Raw genomic sequence first — 22316 nt, 5'->3', positions numbered from 1 at the left:
TGGGTACATTTTGCAGAAATAACCCAATTTCACCTTTTCTAGTCAGAGAGATATTTGGATTTGGGGAAAGGGTGCCAGTCTGAATATCTGTGAGATTCCCAGGAGCACCGCTGCTGAATTCACAGGAGGCAATCCTCAACAGCTGATGTGGGCTGGCTCAGGACCTTCTACTCTCATAGCTGCAAGATCAAATGCAGGGGCTCCCAGCAAATAGTTAATGCCTGAGGAGTGAGGACATGCCAGAACGCCACATACCTCCTTTCCTCTACTTTGACAATAGATATTGAATTACTATGTAGAAAAAGACAAAATAAGAGATTCAGTGTTTAACAACCAGAACCTACTAGACCTTCAGCTGGTTACTTTATTGTTGTCTTTGAGTTTATTGAAGAGAATTCAGCTCTTCTCCCTTTGGGTAATCTTTATTTAACTCTTCAGTGAAAAAATTCCTACAGGCTGTATCTCATTGGAAGCCTTTCCTTACATTTCTGTAGCTTTTTTAAGATACAATACTTTGTAATAATTGGTTTAATTTTTTTCTTTTTCCTTTCTTTTTCTTTATTTGAGAGCCAGCAAAAGCTCCTGCAGCCAATCCAGCCATCAAAAAAGCAGCAGCACCAGGTAAAGGAGAAAAATGTTCACATAGTGTATTTCTTATACTCTTGAACCAGTTTATTGCATCATAGCACCATCTGCTGGATTGCACAAAGGCCACTGCTTGGTTTGGGCTTTTGTTTGGGTTTTTTTGACTGTTTGCTCTAAATTATTGTGATAATTTTTATGTGAAATTTTTGTTAAGAAGAAAAGTACTTACCATTGATTTATTACATTAGGTTTCTTCTTTTTCTCCGAAGACAGCTGTGAGGTGTCCTATTGGGCCATTCTGCAGGGTGTGAGAAAAAAAATAATCTGAATGTAAAGACTGATTTTAGAAGCAATATTTACAGAAATTAGTTTCAATGTGAAGCTATATTCAAACCCTTTCAGAAAGGATCTGATATTTCATAGTGCTGCTCTCACAGTAAATTTTCAAAATGGACCTTTTAGATAATCAAAAATATGGACTGAAATGACAAGCAAACTTTATTTTAAAAAATAATGATGTAAATTCCTATCTGAATTTGTTGGATTATAAAAATCTACTATGTTTTATTTATTTCTATCTCATCTGCTTCACAGCCTTCTTCAAAAATCCCACATCTCATTTCTGCTTAGTTAACTAAAACCCTATATAATGAATAATAATGTAAATATTTGTTATATTTGTAGTTTAAATTTTATATTGAATATCAAAAGAATCCCACAAGAATCTTCATGTGAAAACGTGGTCATTATATCAAAAGAATCCCACAAGAATCTTCATGTGAAAACGTGGTCATTATAGAACCATAATATTATTCTAGCCCAAAGCAGGGTAGCCAATGCTGCACCAGACTCTGTGGTATTGAGCTGTGCTGCTTCTTGCCTCCAAATAATTCCACTGTATGGATCTGGGATATTTTTATTTCTTTTTTTTTTTTTTTAATTCAAGATTGTTTTCTGGCTATCTTTCTCTAATTCAGATCATTTTAGTGGTCTGTCTCAGAGATCTATTCCACTGAAAAACAGAACAATAATTTGCATCAGTAGGGGTGTTTGGGAGTTGGCCAAGGATCAGTGCAAGCCAGGAACACCTTCAGTTACCTCTACTAACAATCACAGTCAATGTGATATTGTCACACATATTCTAAGCTGTTTGATGCACTGTGCCTAAGAAACACGATCTCCCCATGAATGCTTCCCATCCCTGTATTGCTGTATTTATTTGACACCATGTTCCTCTGTGCTAAGACAACTGGGAAAACAGTGTAAACCACACTATTTCCATGGCTTACAGCTAAAAACTGTCACAGAAATGTGTGTCTGTGTGTGTGTGTGTGTGTGTGTGTGTGTGTGTGTGTGTGTGTGTGTCAGGGTATTCAGTCTGGATTGTTTCAGTAGGTCTGGCTCCACACACATTTATATTCATCTAACTAATAATTTCTTAAAGCGGCTTTGCTGCCAAAGTGTGTTGTATAGCTAGGCCCTTAAATGTCTCAACAGTACACTGCAGAAATGGTTATGTTAGAACCATATGCTTATAATTAATTAATTCCACCCGTTTGCTTCCAATATTTGTGTTCATTTTTAAAAACATTCTGATGACTCCGTTTGTTGGCAAGAATAGTGATGATGGTAATCTGTTTAAGATAAAGAAATGGGGAAAACAGGCTTCTTATGGAAAAATAAAAGAAGTTTGTCTGTTCTGACACATTTCTAATTATGTAGTATGCCTTAAAAGTGATAAAGAGCAGTAGGCTTTGACTTCTACATTTTTGCTTCCCCTCCTGTTCTCTGAAAACTAATTTACCACCAGAATAACTCACCATAGCAAAATATTAAATATGCTTGTTTGGCAACATCATAAGTAGACTGTTGCCTATTAGCACAGTAAATTAAGTACATTATCCAATTTCATATTTCATTTTCTTCCACATATCTTATTACATCACAACTTGTACCCAAGAATGCCTGAAGCTGAAGGTTTACTCCTCTTAACAGACTGAGCAGACTGAAAGCACAGCTGGTCACCTCACGGTGTATCTACATCACATATGTTCCTGATCTTAATGTCACTGGTGAAAAAACACTTGCCTAATTCAATGTGCACTATTTTTATCTTCATATATTTATACAGAGAAAGCAAAGGAAGTGAATATGGAGTTTGGAAGTCTATGAGAACTTCTGTATCTGGAAGCTGACAGCTGCTCTAGGAAATCAGCCACACTGAATTTCTGTTACGTGATTTTGAAAGTGGATACTTTCAAATATTTCCAGTTTAACTGGAAAAAAATGGCAATCTGGCAACCATTGTAGACTGGGCAGGAGAGCCCAGTATTTGGCTATAAAGCAGAATAGTATCATAAGTGTATGCAAGTAATACTGTTCTGAAGGGAGAAATCAGAGTAGAGGATATTTCATTATACCAGTCTTCCTCAGTTACTCTGTCATATGCTGTACCCATCCCAAACTCTGCTGTTATTTCCTCTGTTCTCCACAGTTCATTGTCTCCCCAACTGTGCCAGACAGGACAGGTTTGAGTGACCTACCCTAACTAGACATCTGTCTATCCTTTTTCACTGAGGATTGCTGCAGGTTTCTTTCACAGGATTTCCTCAGACACTCCAAGTATGCTAGGCCCAGCAGGTTCTCTGGAGGGTTTCTCAGAGCAAGGGGTGTAGGCAGTGAGCAGCTGCCTCATCCTGTCATCCTTTGTCAGGACAAAGGACTGGGAGGGAAAACTTCCTCTCCCTCCCATTCCTGTGGAGCCTCACCTGGAAAGGGATCCCACACCTCAAGGCTCACAGCTATAGCTAATTCTGCTGGGTCAGTGGTCCAGCTGTCAGTGGAGAGGCAGAGTCACCTCACCTCATCTTGGTAAGTTTGCTGGGTCTGTTTTGTCACTGTGAGGAAAGCAAGTGTATGGAGGTGCAGGACAGGGAAAGTAGCACAGGACAGGGAAAGGAGTGCAGGCTCAAACTACATGGAGAGTATTTGCAACTAAATGAGCAGGAGGGTGACTGTGTTACCCTCTAGGCAGCAAGGACCCACAGTGCCACTGAGCCCCCTGCACTCCCTTAGCTGGAGTGAGGGATAGGAACAGCTCATCTGTGAGTCCTTCTCATGGGATAACCTCCCTTCATAGGCAAGACTCCTGTGTCAGTGATAGTCCTTTCCCCTGATGATTTGCTGGATTTAAAAATCAGTTCTAACTCTTCTCAACACTGAAACAATTAAATCCTAATTGCAGCTTAGAATTTCAGAATTTCCCTGGAATGGTCTTGAAAATTTTTATTTATTTTTACAGTATGTTTAACATATTTTGTGCTGTCACTTAACTGCTTAATTACTGTTTTTTAAAGTCTAATTTCCCCCATCTTTCTCTCCACTAACATTAAAAAAAAAAAAAGAAAAAAGATAAATCTTATTCATTGGACCCTTTGGGTTTATAACGGAAACTCTTTTTGAGCACAATTTCTCCCTTGAAAATTAATCAAATTTATTTTTGATCCAGAAAGAATAAAATGAGTGTGACTGACAATAGCTAATTTTGAGTGCTCAGATGTCAGCTGTGTCCAGTCTCTCAAACTGAGTGCCATTTGTGCTAGAATTATTACTTTATTATGCCTTCAAGCATTCCACTGTTGGTAAGAGGCAGAAAGACAACATTACATACAAAACTACATAGGAAATGGGTTCATGGGGTAAGTACAGAATATTAGAATGCAGGCTATACAGAAAGTCCTGGTTAGAGGTTGGGTTGGAGAGATCTAGGTCACTCTACCTAATGCAAGAAGAACTACTGGTTCTACTGGTAATGGGCAGTATTTTCTTAGGACAGAAATTATTTTCATTCTTATTTCAAAGTAAGAAATTGCAACAAAAATGGCAGCAGGAAAGCCATTGTCATAAGGTATAACCAGTGCTATTTTACATAAAAAGGAAGAAAAAAGTTTGTGGGACAGTAGGTATGCTTTCAAATGTAAGAAAGTTTATTAAAGACCTGGGCTTATTTCAAGTCTTTTCATGATCACTTATAGAACACAAATACATAGAAAAAATGCTAAAATCAAGTAAATGTTACAGAAGATTAATAAAATTCAGCATGACTATTGCATAATTTACAACATATTGGAACAAGTAAAGTTATAATGGATGGGTTTCAGGTAACTCTCTCAAGTCACACATCTGTGATATATTTTACCCACAGCACCACACTGTCTGCATCATCCATCAACCTATTTGTTCTCACCTTGTGTATATATGTGTATTCAGTCCAGGAAGGGAGACTTCAAAAAACAGTGTAAATTTTATGTTACACACCTTCTGTAAGCACTTTTGGAAAGAGGAAAAGGAGCAGAATAGTTTATTTCTCTCTCTCTCTTACAGTTTATTTCTCTGTATCTCTGGCCCTAATGGGTTTGCCATCCTGCAATCTCTTTGGGATCTTATGTCACATAGTGCAACTATGTGCCCTGAAATTTGTCTTTATAAGCAGCCACTGCACCTGTTTAGAACATCTCTGTACATATTTCTGTCATACAGATGCTACCAAGAAAATTATTCTTGTAGTTGGAGTAGTCTGATCAGTTTTCTGGTCCTTGAAGTTAATCCCCCCATACTTTTCTATGACATAAGCACAGCCATTCTTAGGGTTTATATTCTGGTCTTAGAGTCTAAACCTTCAGGGCCAAATGTTACAGTTAATTTACTGAATGCATAAGGTCAGGCTTTGCAGTTTATTTCTGTATAAAATAAATCTTCATTTAATAGCAGGTGTTTATGAAGAAGTATACAAAACAATGAAGCCCTACCTGTATTAATCCTGCTGCCTGGGGTCCTTGGATTTAGATCCTGCTGCTTGTAGTCCTTTTGAATCACCAAGGCTTTCTTTTCAGTCTATGTTAGCATAATTCTTCCTCTTTTCCACCTTAACTCTTTGAGAATTTGAACATCGTATGTTCTCTCTTTTTTTTCTTTCTGGTTTTAAAGGGATAGTTCCAGGCTTGCCTGTTTTTGCACAGAAGTTGGAAATTATCTGATCTCATTCCCCAGCAACCTGCTGAAGGATGGGAAAAACTGGGTCTTGGTCCTTATCTGTTTGTCCTAGGGGTGCTTCTACTACGCTTTAAAGCTGACCCTGCTCACTGTCTGCTAGGAGTGCACTGTATCTTCAGCAGCTGAAACCTTGCTTCTATTGTAGTAGTCCATCACTCAGCCACTTCTTAATACCTGCAGGAATTTATTATGTGGATAGAGATGTATTCCACAAATCATTCCAATCCACTGACATTTTCATCCCAGCTCAAGTCTGAGAAAATATTACAGAACAAGATGTCTTAAATTGTTCACATGATTATGTAAGCTGAACCATTATCTAACTCTGAATGGGAAAGGAAAAATGAATTCTTGACTTATGTCACAATAGACTCCCTGAAAGAAGAACTTTCTGATATTAGAAGAGTTTGCTTTACAACCTCAAATTCTTTAATTATAGGATTTATTTAAATGGAGCATGAAATAGCTTATTTTACACTAAGCTTTCTCATCTGAGATCCAGTTTTATTCACCAATGTTTTAAGTTATTTTTGAGTAAAGGTCCTAAAATCCAAGTATTTTATTGACTTTTGCTAAGATGTTGAAATGCCCAACCTCATAGCTTGGCATTTTTACTTTCCTTACAGTATTCTCTGTTTCAGGATGACATAGAGTTAAAATAATTTCAAATACTTCTCTTCAGATCACAGTGTCTGTGAAGACACTTGTACTAAAATTGCAGCTTTTTTCCTTTTTTTTTTTAATTACCAGATATTTGCTATACATCCTAGTACTGTTGTATTACTAACACAAAGACAACACTACTTTAAGAGCAAGGCAGGGGGAGCAAGTTAACAACAAAAATGATTTTTTTTCATATATGAAAGTAACTATAATGAGAATAAAAGACAGTGGAATTAAGTGCTATTTAAATACAAATCAGGGCTAAAAGGATTATTTAAGTGTCCACTCTACAGAAAAGGCATTTTAAGGTGTTTTGTTCTGAAGCAGGCAAATTTCGTAGTCCTGAATTTTTCATTATTTAAGTGCACTTTTGGTGAGAATAGGGCCAAATTTCAGCAATGAATTAACATATCTTTTACTCCATCTTAAATCAGCAAGGAATTCAAGGGCCTACTTAAACTTTATTGAATTCAGATTATCACATACGCTATGGATATTATTATCTTCCCAGGTATTAATGTTTTGGAAGTGGTAGCACCTTTGCTTTGCTACAATGACAAAAAATGAGCCTCATCTTATTCATTGAAACCATTATGAAAATGTCACTTGATTTACAGGGGAGCAGTGGTGTGGATTAGTTTTCTATACCATATATGATTACAATACATGTACAATTTATGACATTCAGTTTTGATGCTATTGCCTTCTGCCTGTGAAGAAAAGCTACAGATCAAATAGATGAAAGTGAAAGCATTTGAATTTCCTCCAGGCCTCTCTCTTCTTTCTTTTCTGTCACAATATTTTCTCAGAATTTTCCCAACATGGTAGGAAATTTCTCATAAAAAGATATTGTTGCTGAGAATTGTCACATGTTTCCATTTTCTTCCCAAAAATCCATAAGAAAAATTGTTACCTTCCTTAAAAGATGCTTCACAGAGGAGCAAGTATATGTGCGGCATGATCGTACCAAGTAAAGGATTTCCTTGGTGCATTCTTGTTCCGGAAAGAAATGTGTTTGCAGAGTTCATTATCTTTATAAATCTAAGTGTACAATGGCAGTGAGGTTTTCGATATTGATCCAGAAAGTAAGAACAGGAGGGAATTACAGGGAACACATACTTCTTTTTGATGCAAGACTTTCTTATGGGAATTATCTCAGGTCTAATAACGTGATTGAACTCATATTGCAATGTTTGCATTCAACAGAGGGGACTAAATGGATCTTCCTTGTATCTTGTTGCTTATGTTCACAATATTCTTAATGAAGGAATATCTCAGAGAGCTTTACCACTCTGTCTCATTTGGTTTTAATTAACCAACATGATATGAAGGTTTGAGAAGGAAAATGACAGGAACATATCCTATAAAACCAAGATTACAAAATTGTAAGACCAGACTAACTTTCTGCTGTCTAAGGATTTAAGCATTCAAGACACCGCATAAAATATGACAACAGAATGCTTCACTGAAATATTTTTGGTAAAACTTAAACAGTACAGAAAACACCATTTCTGACTGCAAAAAAAATGGTGTTGGTTAATTAACATGGGTATATTCCACACACTAACAAATTCACTTGAAATGCCATTTATTTAAACTTTTCCCAATCTATGTCATTACACATATGATTTTTATTCTCCTGAACACTTCTTGAGCATGAATGTTTTATCTGAATTAGAAGATAATGCACATGCACAAACACACCCATACATGTGTACAAATCATTACATAAATTATGATGGGATATCAATTCTTCTCTCCTGTGGGACGTCAGGGGGTCCCAGTTTGTGACTGTCCATCCTGGTAGTAAAGATCAAAGTGCACCACAGCAAATTTGCCAGCCTAGATGCTTTTCAGCACCATTTGCACTTTGGGAAAGAGTGTGGTTTAAGGAAGAGCTGCAGAGGCAAGTTCTCTTCTATATCCCAGACACTCTGGATTGCCTAGGATTATGTCACTAGTGATGAAACAAAACACATTTATATGGTTTTATCAGCATGTTATAAATAACTTTGCCAGTTTTCATTAAAAAAGAAAAGCTATTTGTTCAAAGCATCAGAGAGTATAAAGATGGTGAAATGTCAAACTAAATCAAATCTACATTCCATGCACGGTAGAAAAATAACATTACACCAGCAAAACTTCCCTAAATAAAAACATGCTGTACAGTCACACATTCATGCAAAAATGGTTAAATATAAAAAGAATGACAAATGTCATGGCAAATGTCTAATGTGTCTACAGTTGACAACAACCTTTTATGTGTCATAATAACTAAATGGAAGTAAAAAATGGTAAAGACTGAGATCAAGCAATGATGACTTGTAGCAAACAGGAAAGATCTAGGTATGAAATTTATGGTTTATGTAATTAAAGGTTTCAGTTCATTCCATTCAGATATCAGTGCAAGAACCACCTGATATTTCATATCATGCCAGATTTCCCAGCAATGCTTGATGTCAAAATCTATTATTAATTTTTATACTTTTTATAATAGGAAAGGATTTTTTCCTTATGCTTCTTGAGTAAAACTATTTTAAAAGCTCTATAGGATTTCCTTAATGTTTGAAGTTTTGGGGGGAAAAAATGAAATAAAGGTAAATAAATGGATATTTTATATTTTGCCTAAACACTTGCCGAGTGTTGTTAATATCATACTGTTCCCTGATGTCATGAGAGCTAACAGATCTTAGAATGAGAGAGAAAATTTATTGTCTCAGAACAACTAAAGACAGAATTACATTTCCTTCAGTTTTCAGGAAGATGTACTAAGCAGTAGCAAAACAGAAACCATTTATACCACCCTGAAGCAAAACTGCAGATGTTTTAACCTACACTATTTCTATAGTTTCCTTTTAGCACCTTATTATACCAGTTAAATCCTTTGCTATCCATTATTAAGAGCTAATCTCACCCTGTTTATGCAGTGTGAAAACCACTGAAGAGACTGATTGCAACTATAAAAGTTTTATTTTGGCATGCAGAAAAGTAGGGAGGGGCTCATCTGAATTGAGAGTTCAAGGGAATGTGTCACATCCAACCACTGCTAATAACATGAAAAATGCTTGTCCAGGGCAAGGAAACAGAGCATTACAAGAGAAGTACATACTTTATTTTTTTCTTTCTTTTTCAGAACCACACAAGAAAGAGAAAATAATGGAATCTGGTGAATGTTCTCCCCTTTTTATCCTTATTTTAAACTATCTTATGGTTTTAAATTAATTCATGTCAGAAGTAAATATTCAGTTTTTTGTTTTTACAGCCAAAGCAGCAAAGAAAGAAACAAAAGCACATGGTAAGACCTGTGAAAAAATTGCAAGTTTTAGAGTCTCATTTATCTATTTGGTTCTCAGTTGAGGCAGGATTAGGTAGAGGGATAAAAAAAGTAATACCATGGATAAAGATTCAGTGGTTTAATCAAAGTTACTTAAGCAGCTGAATGCATGTGGAGCAGACATGCAGCCATTTGGCCTTCTGGAACTGAGATCTGATCAAATGCCCTTGAAAAGAAAAAGAGGCTGAGAATTCTTAATTTCAGCTTTTAAAGAGTATGTCTTTTCAAAGAAGGGGCACTGCTAAAAACTTACAGTAAATGGATGGAGAACCAAACATAAAACAGAAGATTCAGGGCATGGAAGGGAGGAAAAAAAGTAGGTTGTTCAATATGTTTTTATTCCAAGCACCCATTCATTTTATTATTGCAGGTAGGTGCTCTTATTCCTGACTGAAATTCACTTCTTCACTTTATTTAAATGTGGGAGAGCATGAAGATTTTCATCTCCTTTTACAGCCAAGTTTGATGACTCATTTTTCAGATGACTCTATTTTCTCAGATAGATATTCTGAGCAAGAAATACCTACAGTAGACAGCCAAATTATAAGAAAATAATGAATCTGTCCTTTTCTACAGCATAAAAACCTATCATAGTGCTTCAGAAGGAAGGTGTCAATAATGAAGGAAGAGAAATTAGGTGGTTAATTAATTTGGATTAAATTAATGCAATTATGAAGAATAATGAATTATCTGAAAAAAACCATATTTTCAAGGAAGACTCTTGAAACTTGATCCTACTCTGTATCAGTATTAGAATCAATAAACTAAAAAAAAGAAAGGAAAAAGAGGAAAGTACTGAAGGTGTCAAATATTTCTATCACATACCCTCCACCTCTGTTTGGTATGTGCCCATTCTGAAACCTATTTTACTCCTTTTCTTATCCTCATTACTTAAAGATAGTGGAGCTATTGAAGCTCCGTATATAACTTATATATTGGCCTTGTTTGCCATTGCTCTTAATCTGCAGCTTAATTAGTCATCTGCCATGAGACTCTCCAAACAAGCAATGTATATGTGTGTCAGTTTTTCTCTGCATAAAGAAAAATGAGCTCCTGCTTCTGCATTGATAGCATAGGCAGCATATTGACCAAGAGAAGATGTATTAGGATCAGTCTTAATTTCTTTATTAATTTAAAAAAATTGTGTCTTATAATTTTCTTTTATTTTACAGCATCTGGGGAAAATCCAAAGTCAAAAGGTGAGTAACTTTATTTGTTTTTAAAATTGAAAGGGAAGAATGCTGCTGTTAACCATAATGTTAATGAAAAAAGCTTCTTGTGAAAAAAATTTGTTAACAGGTGTGACTTATTTAAAACGAAACACCTTTTAAATTAGAATGACTTCTTCCTTGCAGCTCCTCAAAGCAAGTGGCTTTTCCTCGAGTTGTTCATAGACTAACTGTAAACCCCCAACTATATCAAAATCTGTTTCTAACTGTAACCATAAGGCTTTTGTGAAAGGCAAAATGAATTAACTAATTTTCTACAGAGAGATGACACAAAAACTAATATTTCTTTTTTTGTTAGTCCAGCTGAAACACAAACCTAGTGAAAGAACAGTTGATTTCTTTAAAGAGTGAAGGGAGTTTTACAGGGAGGTTCAGTGCAACATATTTTGCCCTCCTTTCATACATGAACTGTTGATGGCAGAAGCTGGGAGGTGTGAGACCATCAGCGCCTGCTCCAAAGTTGCTCCTTTACACATGCACTGGGAACTGGTACTGGTGAGAAACATCAAGGTCATAAATTCAATTTGACCAAATATTTAGTTGTCATCAGTGTCTGACTTTTTGCTTATGTACAATGCAAGATACTAACTCCAAATTGCATTCAAAAACATTGCAGATTTCAGTTGTAACCCAAACATTAATGGAAAATGAAATGTCAAGTTACAAACTGCCCTTCACTCTCAGTTCATGATTATTCATGTCAGTGATCACCATAGTTTACAAACATTCCCTTTCAAACAAATGGGATTGCCTGTACCAGCTGCTCAGGTTTGTAAACTGTGGCCTCTGAGCTGTTCACCACAAGTAAATGACAGGGAAATTTCAAGGTTTTAATATCCTGCTATTATTCAAACATCTTTTACTTCAGAGTTCACCTCTGAAAACTTCTTTGCATTAACCAGTAAATTAGCAGTAAATACAAGTAGTCAGGCTGAACTGCAAGGCAGGAGAGTGATCTTCTGAAGCATGAGGACAGGTTGCAGAAACATCTGTGGAGATTAATGTAAGGAAATCAAAGCTGATATATTATTCCCTTTATTGGAAGTTTTAAAGTTCCCTGCTTCATGGCTAAATTTATAATGTTGTCATTTTTGTGCAGCTAATTGTACTGAGCTAAACAGAAACCAGAATAATTTAAGCATTTGTTTTCTTTATACTCCCACTAGACCAAACACAGAAACTAAAGGGAAAAAATTGTGGTATTAAGCTATTGCATTTTTAGCAAATTCTAGAAAGCCAAAGCTGAATATAAAGGAAGTCTTGCTATTAGGGGTGATTATATAAAGGCTGACTAAAGGTGAATGGTTTTTTAATTGCTTGAAGCCTCTGAATAAGTGTTTTTGAGACATTTATATTTCTCTGTAATGCTGTAGTGTGCAGGAGTCATCAACATTTCAATATCTGTGAACTCCTTTCTGTCAAGCCCATGTCCACCAAGGTCTGAAAAGAGGTAATGCAATAGTTTCTTGCAGAATTAAGTCCCTTTCAGTGAACTTGAAGTTTTCTTTGGCCACTTTTAGGAAATGTTGTCATATACCTTTTGAAATTATTATTCCCACTGACTGTATTTGCACTTTTAAAAGTTACTTTGTTTAGGTCACCGGCAAAGTTTGCAAACAGAATTAGCAGTGATTTTCAAACTACAAAGCTTTTAACTCTATGCTTTATTGCTGTGAATAGTCCCAGTTTTTCCTAGTGAATACCGTATTTCATATGGCTTTAGCAAAGAAGCCAATATTTGCATATGTAATCGGTCTTCATTATGCCTCCAGGATGGAAGTGAAGTCTTCCTTATGAGTCCTGAATGAAGGGGCACTTGAAAAAATGATTCTTAGGAAGTTCATGGTTAATTAAGGATAAGTAGAAATTGTGGGCTTCCCTTATATAAGACAAGAATAATTCTGCTCTTTCTGTTGTCAAAATAACAGTTTCACAGCTTAAATTGTTGATCTCCACCATCTTAGTTTTACCATAGGATGAACCTAATGTTGAATCTGAAATTCGTCTCCAAGTATTGTCTAAGTAAATAACAACTTTATTTTAATCTTCATTAAATAAAAATAGCTGATTTTAGCTCTAGGGTAATTGTTGATTTCTTAAATATTATTTGTTAACAATTCTTCTAAATTTAACTTTATATTGCTAATTTTGAAACTCAAACATAGCCTGTACTCCAGGGGAAAAATTGCGTTTATATTACAATGTTGCAGCTGTTCATTTTGTCACTTAGTAAGAATCACAAAGGAATGCTGTTATTTTCTCCATATATTTTCATGATGCAGACAAATTCTAGCAGTTTATTTTTTATGCCTTTCACAAAGCCTAAGCAAAATCATTGCTTTTCAATCTTTATTTGTTTGTTCTTCCTTGATATTTATTTACTTGTTTCTTATTTTTCTTCTATTAATACTTTTAGACTTAGCAGCACTCTGGACACAAAGGGATTTTCAATATTCAGTAGGTGTTGGCAAATTTTAAATTTTTAACCATATTTTTGGAAGGCAAAGAGACCTGTTCTGAAAACAGAAAATACTTTTGATAAAATTCTCTTCTTTGGTATTTAATTAAAAATAATCTGCTGGCATAGAAGAAGGTCTGGGCCATTCCCACTAGCTTGTATATCTGAGGAACTTTAAAACTCTCATGGAGTTTTCTTGCATTTTCTCACAAGCCACTACAGCAGGATTTTTTTTTTTTCATTTCTCCATATAACAGAACAGTTCCTAAACCATAGTATACCCTTCTTAGGTTAGTGATCTCACAAGATTAGTGATGCCGTGAGTGACCCCCCCCCAAAGCAGAACTCTGAGCTGCGTTAGTGTAGGGTAAGATAAAAAGTAAAGGTCCTTTAATATCACAGGCCTACAGTCCACAGGAATACATGATGACATGCATGTGCTCTCCAGTTCTTGTTTTAATGGCTTTTATAATAAGATCCCTCCAATCATTGCTTTACACATTTCTCAGACCAGCCCTGGTTCCATCCCTGGTCCAACCCCTGGAATTGGGTCTGGAGTCGTCAAGACCCTCTGTCTTCATCAGCTCCTCTTCCTCAGGCACACAAAGGTCCCTTGGAGTTCATTCAGTTCTGGCTTTTGGGTCACTCTGACCTGTGTTTATGTTTCATTCTGTAGGCCTTCTGATATCCTTCAGCTCTACCTTGGAAAGGAGTCTAAACAAGATTAATTAACTAAAGAAATTTAAGCTCCCTATTCTGGGACAGGGGTAGTGATAGAAAGGCATTAAACTTAAACTGTTAGAAATATTAACCCTCTAAAAATCTACAACTACTGTGTTCCTAAAATCTACAAAATGTGAAAATCAGAGCAAAACCCCGTTCGGCATCATTAGTGATGTCACAAGAAGGAGCCTCTGACCTCAGGGTTCAGTGAGTGAAGTGTTTGTTATTTCCAGTGATTTCTTTCAGCACCCCTTCACATCGGGCAGTTTGGAATGCATATTTCTGCTGTGCCTGCTAGTTATGCAACCAGACTGGAATGTCCTGTTTGTCCTTCCAGATAATATTCTGCCATGTGCAGATGATGCTACCTGGCAGTTCCTGAAAGTTACTCAAGCTCTGTTCTGTGTCAGCAAGTTCTTCTTTACAAACATTCACTCACAAAAGCATTGTAGCATTACTGACTGCACTGATACCCAGAATACTATTAATTGTACTAGTTGTTATAGCAGCCTCAACATTTCTCAAGGATGGCTGATTCCTTTTTCGTAACCACACTCATGATCTCCCACCACCACACAAATATGTGACTAAATACTTCATCTTCTCAGAAAGCTGTATTGCCCTTCTAGCCTGCAGTTCAGTATCCAGAAAATGCTTTTACCCCATTACTATTCTGGTTTTCAGAAATTTTACAAACCAAAACTGATTTCATTGTATCTAAGAAGGACAAATATGCTTTGGAGAAAACAGTTCTCAATATCTCATTTTACTCTTATGATAGCTGCTTTTGCAGCTTTAGATGCTAAAAATGTGGTTTGGAATGCATATGGGACAGGTTTCTGGTGCTCCTTTTCAAAAATTTCTCTCCATATTAAAAATAAGCTCGATCTTCAAGATGCTGACTTCTTCAGTAAGATTTTTAGAAGCACCGTCATATTGATTTGTTCAGTAACAGGGCTCAGTGCCCAGATTCACCGAGACACATCAGTTCATTGTTAATACAAGTAGCACTGCTGATCTGTACCTACGTAACATGGATGTTAATAGCAGAGATCTACAATAAAGATTAAGATACTTTGCTCATCTTTGGCTTTCTCTGTGTTCACAAACAGCAATACAAAATTAGATACTTGGATAGAAATGGAATACTTTTTATTTTTTTTGAGGATCAAGTCAGTCATCCTTTCAACCTAGACTTGATTTTTGGGTTAGCTGAGATAACTGACTTGGAGAAGTGCAATATTTCACTGTTTACTTGGAACTTGCTCACAAACACACGCACACACACCTCACAGGATCCTGGAATAAACAAGAGCAAGTGGCAAAGGAGTGATTTATGTCTGTGACTTGGTCCATCCCACACAACACGAAGCATTTCATCTCTCCATACTCAACATTTCACTGAATTTCATGATTCAGAGAATCTGGGAACAGATCATTCTTTTGGCCACCAGTCCACTAGCAGACATTACAGACAGGACATAGCCTACTAAGTGAGCTGATCTTCTTGAGCCATCCTGCCCAACAACTTCACAATTCTTCCCTGCTGCCTGGCCTGCAAGATTGGCCCCAGAGGTACTACCAGGACATCCCTTCAAAAGTAGTAAGCACATATGGAGGCACTTCACAGGTCCTTTGAATTCCCTGACTTTCTCAGCATAAATAATTGTAAAAGAACAGAATCCCCACGAATTAACCTCATCTGTAAAAGGGAAACTCTTAATTTTCAGTTGTGATTTGTTGCAACAAAACACTTTTTTAAAAATACTTTTGTCCTTGACAGGTTGAAAAACAAACTGAGACGTTGTTATGTGCTAATGTCTCTGAAGCTGCAAAGCCCTTTCTGTACTTAGCAGATGTAAACTCATTTTCACTGTCCACTTTACATCCTGCCACTTATGCTACTTTTAAATGAGGTAATGACAGCAAAGCTTATTTTTTGTCTCAAACATCATAAGAGGATACCTTTTTAAATTAAAGCAAAGCATAATAGTTATACCTTCTGGCCACCTCAGTTTGGTTTCACAAAAGTGAAGTGTTGGCAGTGCCGTTTACAGCTAAGCACGTATTTTTATAGATTTGCAAGCCTTAACCCTGAATAATTCAATTAGATAGAAAATATGTAGGTTGTCCTAAATATTTAAACTTGTACATCACCAAACCTGCAATGTAAAGTATCAGAAACTATAAAAGATACCCATATTTATGTAAATTTCCTAAAAGATCAAGGTCTCTTGTCTCTCAAGTTGTGCAAATAAATTTAGGAACTGTGCAAGGTGAAGCTTGTGAACAAGCAATTTGATATCTTCAGGCATCCTGACCTGTTACAACTGCTTCCCCTCGTGTCAGTAAAGGTCTACCAGCTCTGCTGCAGAACTGGTCTGGTTCACGTGTCTCTCTTGCACGCAGAAATCTCAGTATTCACAAGGATCAAGTTAGCAGTTATAAGATAATCTAATTGTGGCCTGCTGTCTTCACTGAGACTAACCACAAGCTTAAAATTGAGAATATGGGAAAATGTTTTGCTGTGTGAGGAATACAGAGTGAAGGTATCTGCTGGTGCAAACAGAAAACCATGCTGGCTTGGGGAACCCTCACGTGGCTGGGCAAAGACCTGCTTGCTTTGCTCTCTTCTCTGTTACATGATATGTGCTGCAGGTTAGCACTTCTTTCACCTGACATCACAGAATTACAGAAAGGTTTGTGTTGGAAGGGACCTTAATGATCATCTAGTTCAATTCTGCTGCAGTGGCCAGGGACACATTCCACTAGACCAGAGCTAGAAGAAAATGCTGCCATTTATTTTCTGAAAGAAAAAAAATCACTCTTTTTCAGGCAGGTAAAAAGTATGTATTATGTATTCATATAATGGAAGGGAAAAATCTTATGGTTGCAAATTTTTTAAATCTTTTGCCTTGAACTAATCTGTAAGCATTTAAGAAGAGCTTTTTCTGATGTAGCAACACTCCCGACTAGAAATCTTACTTAAACTATATCTTTTATTTGCAGCAGGACCTGAAAAGAAAGAAGAAAAAGCAACAATGGCAGCAGAGCAAGGTAAAAAGAAAATGAAATTGACATTATCCCTCTTAAAAAGCAATGGCACAGAAAAACTACCCTCAGATTCAGAGAGCTGGATGACAGCAACCTTTAAATTCATTGGTTTCTAGTGTTTTTCAGGGCTCTGCTCTGTTTATCAGAACACCATGAAACTGACTTTGTCCCACTTCCACAAAACTGCAACTCCAACAAAAGGCTGGCTGCTAACTTCAGCTTAAAGGTTCTATGCTGCAACTTTGTGTCCCACCAGTCCTGCAAGAGGCTTCCTGCCCCTGCAGCCTGAGAAGGGATCAGCCTTTGCTATCACTCTTAAAGAGTAACTTCCAGTGAGGTAAAGGAGTAGAGACACCCTAAAGTCAACTGAACCACCCTTCCTGTCCCAGATGTAACATTAGTGCAATGAAGTCACAAAGGTCTTGCAAAAAGCTTAGGATTGATTGGGACAGTCTGAGTGGGAACATCAGAAGAAAAAACGCTACAAGAATCCCATGTGTTGATAACACATAATTCAGAGGGACACAAAGCCTACATACAGAACTCAAATCAACTAGAGGAGTAACACCAACAGATATCTATACCCAAGCTAAAATGAAACTCAAGCCACTGAGTGATGATGGTGAACATAAAAAGAGAAGAACTGCAGGCTTAAATCATCTACATAAATATGTGTCTTTTCCCACTATATACACTTAGAATTTTTACTATTGTTGTTGCTTTGAGTATTATATCCTGCATACTTGTTTCTTGTATGCTTGCTAAAAGCAATCCTACTTTTTTAGGATAGTAAGGAGCATAGTAAAAGACTTGTGTAAATACGCAAGGCTTATCAGCCCTTATCAGCTTCCTTTATGTGATACACATCTAATCTATTGCATTTTGTTACTAACTGGCTACCAAGGTGATTTTTGTGTTTACTCTTGCTCAGATTGGCAGTTAGAGCCCTGATGATGAACTTGCCAGTAACCTTTAGAATAAGGTGTGAGACGTATTTACTGATGTAGCTTTGGTTAGACAAGCTATTATCCTTTTCTCCAGTTTCTCAGCTTCAGCTTTCCTCAGCATTACTCAAGCCAGCACAGACACCCTGCAGCATCTGTCAGCTGCTTGGTAGTTGTCATGGAAAATGTTATAATTAGGTGGGCCTTGGCCTAGATTTCAGTCATTGTTAGTCTGGGTGTCTCTACATTATTTTCCTTTGCCACACAAGTGCTTACCCAGCCACCTGCATCGCTTCCCGGCTCTTTGGCTGTCTCATGCAGCAATGAGGTGTGTAGTTGCTGCAGGATTTGTCCTTTCTACAATGTACCACCACTAGATGGGGCTTTGTCTACCAAATATTTTGTGCCATAAAGAGCACAGACTGAGCAGCACAAAACATAGTTTCACATGGTTGGCATGGAGTAGGGATTTCTAAACCACAGGCAAGGAACTCAAAAGCAGGGCAAACTGTTTCCCATGACAGCAGTCAGCAGCAGCAGCAGCGTCTCCCCATGCCAGCAGCATCTAGTCTCTCCAAGTCAAAGGAATAAGAGCAATGTGTAATGTCTGTCACAATTATTTCTGCAGATACTTCCCAGTGCTGGCAGCAGCTCAGTTCCTCTGATGCACAGAAGTCAGCATAAACACTTTCAGACAGCAATTGCCTCTGTTTCTCATTTCTGTACCCTATATGTATGGACCTACTGCCAAAACATTGATTTCTCAAAGACAAACAAGCCAAAAAACTTTAAAGGACGTTTTTTGAATATTAGCATTGTGGTAGTTGAGACCTCACTTCAGGAGGCCCAGAGAGTCTACACAGACTAGAGGGGACAAGCATCACCTGGATAAGCAACTAAGGAGATAGTTCATATCATTTGATGTCAAATCAAGTATAAAAGAAGGTGTAGGAGGTGCCTAGCTCAGTTCCCTTCATGACTGGGTGCTGAGTGGACCTGTTATCACCATTGCTGGAGGTGTTTGGACTTGTCACTACTTCACAGCTGTTTGCTTTGGGAAGTACTTTTTTTCCCTTTTGTTTGTTTTCTCCTCTCTTGCCTGGTATCCGTTGGGGGGGAATTTGTTGGAGTTTCTTTGTGAGCTGAGGTGGTGGAGGATTGTGTTGTTTGGGTGGACGACTCGATGGTTGGTGGTGGTGGGTTTTTTTTCCTTTCCACATTTGTATATATATATGTGTTATATCATATTGTGTTTTTGAGTGCCTCTCTTTTGTTTAAATATAAGCTTGTTATTTTGGGGTTTGGTGTTTTTTTTCTTTTTTCTCCTCTTCGGGTTGTTTTTCCTCCTCCCTCCTCTTCCCTTGGTGGGGGGTGGGGTGGATTCTTCCTCTCTGTGTTGGGCAGTTGGCATTTTGCCAGCTCAGCCTAACACAGGCATGCACTAATCATACTCCTTACAGAAGATTATTGTGCATCAGGGTACATTTCATAAAGTAGAGGGATTTAGACTTAGTCAAAACTGGGATTTTTAATCCAAGAAAAACACTATAAGGAGGCTTGCAGAAAAATCTGCGGTGTTGGCAGCTGCATCTGCTTAGCAATCAGTATATAGCTTCATTGTTTCAAACATTAAGGTTTTAGTGATCTAACAATCTATTGCAAGTCCCCTGTGTCTGGAGATGGACTGAAAGGTTGTAGCAACATTTCAGTTCATTGATCTTTTATTAGTCGTAAAGCAAAGTTGCATGCAAAATTTTTAGCTCTTAAAAAGTGAGTAAGAAGGCATTTAACTTTATCTTCTTGTCCTATTTGTTTGAAAAATTGACAAGAGCAAACGTCAGACAGTTACCATGGAGTTACTACCCCTTACTGAGAATTAATATTTAAAAGACACGATGAAAAGGCAAAAATGAGAATTAATATTTAAAAGACACGATGAAAAGGCAAAAATGTTGAGATATCCAATAGTACTAAGAAAGGAGAGTATTGCCATCAGTTATAGCTAGTCATATGACATGGGGGGGGTTCATATTCCTATTGCATATGCACAAGGCAATAGGTGGGAACCACAAATTTTATTCACTTACGCTGTCGGGCTACAGCAGAGTAGTAATCACTTTCAAGATATATTTAAGCACTTAGGATCAACATGCATTTAAATACATTTTCATTAGCTGATTATATTAAAAATAATTTCATGTGTGAGCATTTATTCTAACATTTTCTTTTTTTTTCCCTTCACTTTTGCTTCTTTTCTCTTTTCTCAGATAAACCAAAGATGAAACAAGGAAGTAAGCTATAGTTTTATGTATTGCTTCTCCCTGTAACTGATAAAGCAATTTCAGATCTATAAATAATTTAAAAAAAGTCCTTGTGCTAATTAGAATTGCAGATTATTGTTTAGGCAGACTAGAACTGACACAACGTATCTGACAACACTAACAATTCATATGTTAAGAAATTCATATCTGTTTATGCCAAAGAAATTTCATCCCAATACTGTATATTTTTCCTTGACAAAAGGAAGAGACTTGTGAAATACCAGCACACAAAAATAAAATTCATATTTATTATTTTACACAAAAATTCTTCTCTGCATACTTCCTATGCTCACTACAGCTCTCATTTATGTATTCTGATTTCAATATGAGCTTACACTGCAAATCAACACATGGCTCTTGACAAGGGATTTGTGCTACATGTTGTCATTTTGTCAATTTATAGCAGACTTTCTGATAGACCTTGATAAATTCACCCTACAGAATATGCTGGGGTTTACTTACAGTTTAAATTCCAATTTCCAGGTTAGTCCAGGTTAGTAATTTCTTTAAATTCATCAGCAGCAAATGTGTCACGGGCCACAATGTCCAAAAAACACATTTTTTTTTTGGCCTGAAGATGACAACTACGTCCAAAGAACCTTCCCAAATGTTTCTTTGTTTGGGATCACATGAGACTTCAAGCTTTGTCAGCAATAACTTCAGCTTTCTGTACAGAATTGTTTAATGTTGTTTTTATCAAAATGCCTCATTAAAGTAACAACTTCCAAACAGTTTGGGTAACTACGTTCCTCATAATGGAGGTGCACAACTTTAAGTTCTTACAGGCAGACTTCTGAAGGTAACATCTTTATATAATGCAGTAAATTTCGTATTTTGGATGAAGGTCTGTATTCCTCTATCCTCCTTTTTTCTTTTCCTTTTTTTTTTTTTTTTGTAGATCATATTGCACTGAACATGGAATCTCTTGGGAATTTCTCATTACTTTGGAGCACAGGAGAACAAGTTTTTCAGTCTTCCCACTGAGTTTTATTTCTGTTCCCAAGACTTCTTAACTTAACATATAAAAAAGACATTGATATGTTATTAGGGCTATTAGAGATACTTAGTTCCACTCTATATGATTCACAGATATCTGCAGTAAATAGTTTATCTTCTCATTTTGAAAATAAGTGACTGAATAAAAATCTGATGAGTACAAAGCATGAAGGTCAAAGCAGGAGAGCAGGAGTAGTTTCTGAAACAGACGTCTGAGGTGTAGTGAGGAACAGAAGAGACATCTCTATTGCAACAAAATTATTCTTTTGTCCTTGTTCAACAAATTTCTTTCCCAAGTCTTCTCCTTTAAAAATTACATTGTCTGGAAATATTGAGTATTGCCTATTTAGAAACACAATGTAGGAGAAAAATATTGAAACATTTGTTTCTTGATGTCACTACCAACAGAACAGAACTTTCAATGTATACAGGACAAGAAATTTTTCCATTTGATTGCTATTTCTACCATAAATAAAATTTATAATTTCTGGATTCCTTCAATTCATATTTCCCATGACCTCATTTTTTCTTAGTCAGAGACAAATACTAAATCATGAACAAAAAGCTTTATTGACATCATAATGAAATGCTATTGCATACACTCCATGTTTTTGTAAAAAAAGAGAAAAACTGTGAATTGCAGATCACGAGCAGTAAGCAGTTATCATCCATTATATCTTCTGCAAGTTCTATATCCATCTGCTAAACACAACTTCCTCCTCATCAGGAATCTCAACTCTTACCCTATGTGTAGAAACTAAGAGAGTCTTCTTACAGAATTGTTTAAGATCTTCTGGCACTGAATTGCTGCTGAGTTTCTCAATAGAAATATTTTTTTCTTCATATCTGATGGAGAACATTGTACTTATTATTTTAGAAATGCCTGTTAGCATTTCTCAGATGACATGTATAAAACAGTTTAGTTGGCAGTCAGATGGTTAAAATACTTAATATGCA

General features: G+C 36.6%; 1 protein-coding gene across 1 annotated transcript in view; it reads left to right on the top strand.

Moving 5' to 3' along the window:
* Nucleotides 1-22316, top strand: part of TRDN (triadin) — a 221117-nt gene that overhangs the window by 133882 nt on the left and 64919 nt on the right. The window contains exons 18-23 of the mRNA XM_071547897.1: nt 568-621; nt 9434-9466; nt 9563-9595; nt 10807-10833; nt 17054-17101; nt 20310-20333. Coding sequence (XP_071403998.1) covers nt 568-621; nt 9434-9466; nt 9563-9595; nt 10807-10833; nt 17054-17101; nt 20310-20333 — 219 coding nt within the window. The remainder of the gene's footprint in view (nt 1-567; nt 622-9433; nt 9467-9562; nt 9596-10806; nt 10834-17053; nt 17102-20309; nt 20334-22316) is intronic.

The sequence above is a fragment of the Pithys albifrons genome, chromosome 2 (genome assembly GCF_047495875.1).
Source record: "Pithys albifrons albifrons isolate INPA30051 chromosome 2, PitAlb_v1, whole genome shotgun sequence".
Classification (NCBI taxonomy): domain Eukaryota; kingdom Metazoa; phylum Chordata; class Aves; order Passeriformes; family Thamnophilidae; genus Pithys; species Pithys albifrons.
Note: the sequence above shows the minus strand (reverse complement) of the source record. Positions and strands in the feature narration are given on the sequence as shown.